Source organism: Coenobita brevimanus, chromosome 61 (assembly GCF_032717465.1).
Source record: "Coenobita brevimanus isolate Jiangsu-jjx chromosome 61, ASM3271746v2, whole genome shotgun sequence".
Lineage (NCBI taxonomy): Eukaryota > Metazoa > Arthropoda > Malacostraca > Decapoda > Coenobitidae > Coenobita > Coenobita brevimanus.
In genome coordinates this window covers 10305753-10313636 of record NC_137014.1, presented here as the reverse complement: position 1 = coordinate 10313636, position 7884 = coordinate 10305753, and the positions used below count along the sequence as shown (strand labels likewise).

At 52.3% G+C, this 7884-nt stretch overlaps 1 protein-coding gene across 1 annotated transcript; it reads left to right on the top strand.

The window, feature by feature from the left end:
- The first annotated feature begins 2070 nt into the window (after positions 1–2070).
- LOC145403689 (uncharacterized) lies at positions 2071–4467 on the top strand. The gene has a single exon (XM_080275378.1). It carries the CDS (start codon positions 2071–2073, stop codon positions 4465–4467), a length of 2397 nt encoding a protein of 798 aa, XP_080131504.1.
- Positions 4468–7884: the final 3417 nt, after the last annotated feature.

The window sequence follows — 7884 nt, the reverse complement described above, 5'->3', positions numbered from 1 at the left end:
AGTGAAATTTATCCATATTACTTTCTTGTACTTTGTGTAAATGATGTTCGATCGCTCTGGTTTGGAGCGTATTCCTATGGTGATAATGATAGGCACCTGATCTGAAGGGACTGTGGATATTGAATGCGTAGGTAGGTAAACAAGATGTGACGTCTTGGACAGAGGTGGAGCGGTGTGCTTCGAATGGGAAGTAAGCGTATTGTGAGGTGTCATTGAGAATGTACAGTCAGGGAAAGTTCCGCAATACCCACTGTTCGGAGCATTGGTGGTCGACTTATAGTCACGATGCAGCAGCCAGACCCCACACATCTGGTAACTGTTAGTAGGAGGGAGGGTGGCTGGGGGTGGGAGGGTTTGGAGAGTTGCTCACGTCACAGTATCAGTCCATGTTTACTGTCAAAGGTATGCTTCTTTGCCATCGTTTTGTAATGTTCTATAGGAATGACAGTTACAGAGACTGATCCTAAAATTAGGACTTCCCATGTCATTTTGCCTAAAGCAAAACGAAAAATCTGTTAATCGCTCGTATGGATTTATTATTATTATTATTATTATTATTATTATTATTATTACACATGTGGTGTGATTGGTGTAGATGAAAGAATTTGGCAACACTGCGTGATGAGAGCTGGCAACACGGGGGAAAAGCAAAGTGAGATGAGGGTGCTGGCGAGGGGGCAGTTTTGAAGTGGTGGCTTGCTTGGTGAGACGTTTCTGATTCCTGCGGTGGCAAGGAGGTTAGTTGTTTTAGGGAGCTCCTCTTGCGATGGTGATTTCCCCAACCTTAGTCGCAATGGGGCTGTAAGGTCGGTAATAGTTGGTCACGAAAAGTCTGGAAGGTCAACATAAGGAGGCGCAGGTGACCTGCAGGGAGGACAGGTGCTGGAGACTCGAACAAGCAGTCAACTGACTGCTGCCACAGGCAACGTGATTGAATTTTCTGTTATCCCACAAGCTATCTAGGCTGTGTATCAACATGGCTGGAAAAGGGAAGCTGAGTAGCGAGATGATGAGGTCATATGATGGTCAGGGCGACGTGGTGGCCTGGTTAAAAAAGGCTGAGTTGGTGGCCAAACTGACGGACATCAAAGATTTGGCCAGTTTTGTACCACTGTTTCTGGAAGGAGATGCATTAGCCTTGTATCTTGAGATGGATGAGAGCGATCAGCAGGACTATAAGAAAATAGGAAATAGATTGAAGGCAGCTTTTTTCCAAGGGATGTTTGAGGCATATGGAGCGTTAAAGAAGATCCAGTGGACGGGTGAACAGGTGGATGTTTTTGCCAACGAAATAAGACGGCTAGCAGGGCTAGCGGGCTGGAAGGGTGAGGGCCTGGAGAGGGCTGTAAAGTTAGGATTTGTGACTGGGTTCCCAGATAGGATATCAGTGGAACTGCAGCAGGTGAAGGACATTGAAACGGTGGATATGAGTGATTTGATCATGAGGGCTAGAGTATTGACCTCTGGAGCTGGAGGTCAGGAAGTTGCAGCAATTGCAACTAGAGGTCCGGTATCAGTGGAACACTGGCAAGCTCCTCAGTGTGCCTCATCCTCACGAGGCGAGCAAAGTAGCAAGAGGGAGACTCGGGGGTTCAAGGGTCGTTGCTTTCGATGTGGTGGTCCTCACATGATTAAAGATTGTAGAGAGCCAAAGCCAGCCCTAACATGTTACAGATGTGGAAAGGAGGGTCACATAGCGAGTCGGTGTGACCAGGGAAATGGGCAGGGGGGAGCTGCTGTGCCGGAAGCTAACCCCTCAAACAAGTAAAGGCGCTTCCAAGTTCCCTGCCAGTAGTCAAGGTCTTGGTGGGGGCCAGGAGGGTGAGGGCACTGGTGGATTCTGGTTGCTCAACCACTGTGTGTGCCTCCCGATTAGTAGGGAGATGTACAGAGAAAGGTGAAGGGCTGGTAACAGTTGATGGGAGAGAAATTGGATGTGAGGGCACCAAAAAAGTAGAGTTGACGGTGCAAGGGACCCGGCAGAGACTTAAGGTTATCGTGCTTGCTGAAGTGATTAATGGGATCGACGTAGTGGTGGGAATGGATGTGATTAGTCAACTGGGTGGCGTGATGATAAGGAATGGAGGAGTAACTTTTGGGAAGGCATCAGAATCCTGCTTACAGGTAGAGAGAGGGGAGGTTCAGTGTGCCGTTGCAGTAGCAGAGGTAGGGTTGGAAGGAAGTTGCAAGAGTGCTGAGCCTGAGGGACTCGAGAAGTTAGAGTCGAAGACAGCTGTTGGACAGAAGGCTGACCTATGTAAAATAGTAGACAAAGACTTCGTTGTAGAATTTGACGGCACGAAGTGGGTAGTGGAGTGGTTTCTAAAGGGAGAGTCACCGGTTTTGAAGAATAAGGTGGGTTGTCATGAGCATGCAATGAAAGAGCCCGTAAGAGAAGAATTTGACAGGGAGGTGGAGAGATGGATCGCTGAGGGTATACTGGTGCCGTGGGGGAAGGAAGTGAAAAGTGGAGTGTTGGCATTGATGCCGGTGGTGCAGCCGACGAAGAACAAGGTTCGGCCAGTACTGGACTTCCCTGAGCTCAATGTTCATGTGATGTCTCATACAGGCGACGATGCTGTCGATGTGTGTAGTGAGACACTGAGAGAATGGAGACTGATGAGTGGAGCCTCGACCATCGTGGATTTGAAGTCAGCCTACCTGCAAGTTCATGTTGTCAAGAAGTTGTGGAGGTACCCGCTGGTGAACTACAAGGGGAAGACATATTGTTTAACGAGGCTGGGTTTCGGGTTAAGTTCGGCACCGAAAATCATGACAAGGATCCTCAAAACAGTGTTGAGTAAAGGGAAAGGGATGGAGGCTGCTACAAATTCATATGTTGATGATATACTGATTGATGAGACTAGGGTTGCAGTATCTGAAGTTGTGGAGCACCTGAAGCTGTATGGATTGGCCACGAAACAGCCTAAGCCACTGGAAGGGGGTACTGCCTTGGGTCTGAGACTGGAAAGAGAGAGAACTGGGGAGCTAGTTTTCCGGAGAGCCAATGAGGTGCCGGCAGTGAGGGAGGACTTGAGTAGGAGACAGTTGTTTTCCGTGTGTGGAAAGTTGGTGGGCCACTACCCAGTAGCAGGATGGCTCCGGGTAGCGTGTAGTTATGTGAAGAGGAGAGCCGAGGGTGTGAGATGGGAGGACAAGGTTGGGAAGGAGACTGTTGAAATGATGCAAGATATCGTGAGGTGGGTAAGGCACAAAGACCCGGTAAGAGGGAGATGGTACGCGGCCAGGTCGGAGAAAGGAGTTGTTTGGTGTGACGCAAGCAGTATCGCAACGGGAATGATTTTGGAGATTAGTGATGAGACTGTTGAGGATGGTGCGTGGTTAAGGAAAAAAGACGACTACAACCATATCAACGTGGCAGAGCTGGATGCTGTACTGAAAGGCGTCAATTTAGCTCTAAAGTGGGACTTGCGAGACATCGAGTTGCGAACGGATTCAGCTACAGTGTTTGGTTGGCTGAGATCAGCAGTGACTGCTGAGAACAGAGTTCAGGTGAAGGGACTCTCAGAACTGATTGTGAAGTGCCGCTTGGGGATCTTGAAAGACTTGATAGAAGAGTTCAGGGTCAACCTGCGTTTAAGTTTTGTGCCGTCTGAGAAGAATAAAGCAGATGTGCTAACGAGGGTGAAGAAAGCGTGGCTAGGGGTCCCGGAAGAGGCATCGGAAGAGGCTATGGTGTGCTGCACAGGAGTCCAAAGTGTGGAAGATCTGCACCAAATGCACCACATGGGGGTTGATAGGACACTGTACGTGGCGAGGAAGGTTGACCCAGCAGTCACGAGAGACAAGGTCCGTCGGGTGGTGAGACACTGTAGCAAGTGTCAGTCAATTGATCCCGCACCAGTTGTGCATGAAGCGGGGGAGATCAGAGTAGGGAGCAATTGGAAGAGACTAGCAGTGGATGTGACGCATTACAGACACGGGCTGTATTTATCTATGGTTGATTGTGGACCTGGTAGGGTAGCTATATGGAGAAAGCTGAGGGCAGAAAATGCAGAGGAAATTGCAGGAGCACTGAACGAGGTATTTTTGGAGAGGGGCCCAGTCGATGAGGTGCTGATTGATAACAGCACTGCTTTCCGGTCGCAGGTTTTGAAGAATGTGCTTGACAAGTGGAATATTAGTCGTTATTTTAGAGCTGCGTACTGGCCAAGTGGAAATGGAATCGTGGAGAGACATCATCGAACAATCAAGGCCATGGCAGAAAGGGCTCAGGTGACACCTACGGAGGCGGTATTTTGGTATAATATGTCGCCCAAGTCAGGCCAGGATGAGACAACTGTTCCGCAGAGGGCGGTGTTTAAGTATGAGTGGCGACATCCTAGTATGGTACCAGAGAGTGTGGGGGGCGAGGAAGGAGGTGCGTCTGTCCAGATTGGAGATGAGGTTTGGGTGAAGCCACCGAATGCAAAATGCTTCACAATGGGGGAAGGGCACAGTGACTGATGTGCATTCCCAGAACAATGTCTCCGTCGACGGGATGCCGTGGCATATCCTGGACATTAGAAGAGTCGTGGACTCATCGACGGAGGACGAGGAGCCAGTGGCACCTGGTGGGGACGAAGTGGTAGTAACATCTAGTGAAGACGAGCAGATACCACGGCGGTTGCGGTGAGAGAGACGACCACCGGTGTGGATGAGAGATTATGAGGAGGGAGAGTCAAGCGGGGAGGAGTATTAATTAGTGATCTTAAGATCAAGGGGGCGTGTGGTGTGACTGGTGTAGATGAAAGAATTTGGCAACACTGCGTGATGAGAGCTGGCAACACGGGGGAAAAGCAAAGTGAGACGAGGGTGCTGGCGAGGGTTTGTTTGTTTGATATTTGTCCCAGTTTCCTGGGACACGGGCAAACTGAGAGCTCGTCAGAGGTGCGCACGACTTGCGCAAACTTGCTCTAGCGAGGTGGAGGATAATCCTTTACTGTAGTAATCAATATATTTAATGGAGCACGGGCAACAACGGCTGCAGCGTCCATAAAGACGTCACCAGATCGGGCAAGGGGCGAGTCCAGCTCAGACCTGAGCATGATGGTGGCTGGGCAGTCCAGAAGATAATGAAGAAGGGGCTCCTCACAGCTGGACAAGCAATGGGCACATGGGTCTGGCTCCATACCCACAATTTGCTTGTAACAGAGAAACCCAAGACGCAATCTTCGAAGCCGGACTACAATATAATTAGGTAGACCTGGGGGGGGGCAGCAGGAGAGAATAGGACGTGGCAGCAGCATACCATTTTGCAGAGCAAGAGCCCTCCGTGACCCAGAGCTGATGGTCCTCTAGGGATAGTCTTCCTATGGTGGCAGTGAGAGTGTGGATGAGGTGCGAGGGACTAGGGCGTAGTGGAAATGTGATGTCTGGAAGATCACAAGCTGAGCACGCAGCGTGATCAGCACGCTCGTTGCCACTGATTCCCACATGTCCCGGGAGCCAGTGCAGGTTAATCGTTGCTCCCCTATGGACAAGAAGTGATGCGAATGTATGGATCGCTGTTAGGAGGAAGACGTTGTCATGCAGCGAGAAAGATCGTAATCTCTGAATCGAGGAAAGAGAGTCTGTGTGGATTATGACTCGGTTGCGACGATGGTGGTGAGCATGGCGCAAAGCACCCAGGATGGCCGCAAGTTCCGCCTGAAAAGCGGATACACCTGAGGAGAGTCGCCAAGCTTCCACTACTTGCCCCGAGACAAAGGCCGCTCCAGCTGCGCCATTAGGGGAAACAGAGCCATCAGTGTAATAGATGGCTGAGTCTGGTGAGGCCAGAGCTGCCACCCTACTGAGACCCTCCTGGCGAAGGAGTGCTGGTATTGAGGAGCGAGGTTTGGCCTCCGATGGACAAATTATATTAAAAAGGGGAGGATCCCATGGCGGTGGATCAACATATCCGGAAAAGGGGGAGTCAGGGTCTTGACAGAGGCTCGCCGCAGCTCCCAGGCCATGGATGACAGCGGCCGTGGTGCGAGCCCAGTCACGCTGAAGGGCCGGCTCGGGTGGGCGGCCGAGAAGGCGTTTTAGGAGGGCAGTGACGGGCAGGTGAGGCAGGCACTGGATCATCTTCAGTGTGACGACTGCCGCCCGCAACATAATGCGATGGGCCAGAGACGGCACCCCGCCCTCCATACGCAGATTTACAATCCGGGTCCAACGTGGAGCACCCAGCATGATGCGGAGTGCATCGTTCTGGATGACCTCCAGAGATCGAGACACTGGTGGAGTGAGACCAGTTAGACAGATGGCACTGTAGTCCACCAGAGATCGGATGGCGTGAATATAAAAGGTCCGGAGGACAGAAAATGATGCCCCCAAACTCCGCCTGGAGAGGTATCTGAGAGCAGCCATGCGGGTGGAAGCACGTTCCCTCAGATACCGTACATGGCAAGCAAAGGTGAGGCCCCCATCTAGCCAAACCCCCAGATACTGGTGGACGGTGACCATGGAGAGCTGATGACCTCCAAGCAGCAGTGGAAAGTCGGGGGGGCGGAGGCCAAAAGGCAGACACTTCGTCTTAGCAAAGTTGATTTTAAGGCCTAACTCGTTGCACTTTGTGTGTAACCAAGAAAGGGCCAAGTCCGCCTGTTGAAAACAGTCTCTCCGTGTAAACACGAGGGCCAGATCGTCAGCGTAACAGAGAAGAGTTATGCCAGGCCCATATTCAACAAAAAGGAGCTCCTCCATCAGGATATTAAACAATATAGGGCTCAAAACGCTTCCCTGGGGGGTGCCATTAGTATGCGGGTAAAAAGGGGAGAGGTGCCCCTGAAAGCGGACCCCCGCAGTGCGGTCACTAAAAAAATCCCGGACCCAGGATATGAGCCTGCCCCCTACTCCCCTGGCCGCAAGAGCTGCCAAGATAACGGTGGGGTTCACCAGGTCAAAGGCCTTCTCGAGGTCGAGGAAGATGGCCATCCCCCGTCCACCCCTCAGCTCCCCAAGGAATGATGCAAGGCAGTGGGTGGCACTCCTGCCTGGGTGATATGCATAAATCCTTGGGTGCAGTGGTCCCAGCCGCCAAGCAAGACGAGCCCGCACAACCCTCTCAGCTGTCTTTGCAAAGCAACTGAGCAGGGAGATGGGGCGCATGGCAGTGGGATCGCGAGGTTTCGGAATCGGGTGAATGACCGCCATCTTCCACGACCTCGGTAGACGCCCCTCAGACCACGAGAGGTTAAGCAAATCAAGCAGACGCTTTCTGCCGCAATCTCCAGCATGAGTTAGAATGGAGTACGTGACCCCGTCGAGCCCCGGTGCAGTGTCCTCCCGGCGCCTCAGCGCTTTTTGAAGCTCTCCGCTGGTGATGGGACAGTCAGTGGGGTCAGGTGTGTCACACGCTGTCTGAATGGCCGCAATGCGAGAGGCGGACAGCTGCACTTGTAAGGCTCGGACAGACTGCGGGAGATTGGAAGAGGCTGAGCGGTCAGCGAAATGCTGGGCAAGACGGCTGGCCTCAGCGGCAGGGTCAGGGTGGGAGGGCGGACGAGGAGGACGTGGATCGGAGATGGACCTGATTATACCCCACATCTCACGGAGTGTGGAGTGAGAATCTAGGGTGCGACACCATCCGATCCACGCCTCCTCTTTAAGGCGACGCTTTTCAGCAACTACATGCCGAGTGACAACAACCAGGTACCGGCGGTGCGGAGATGTTCGGCGCCGCCGGTACTGCCTGCGTGCTGCGTTCAGCCTCTGGTTCAATTCCCTGACCCTGTCGCAGTAAAACCAGCCGTCCCGGTAGCATCTCGCCGAGCGCCTCTGCAATGGAATGGCAAGAGAGGCAGCGTGCGAAAAGATATTTGCTGCTTGATCTGCCCGGCTCTCGAGGTCTGAGGCGGGAGAGGATGTCGTAAAGGCCACCGTGAGAGCACGGTC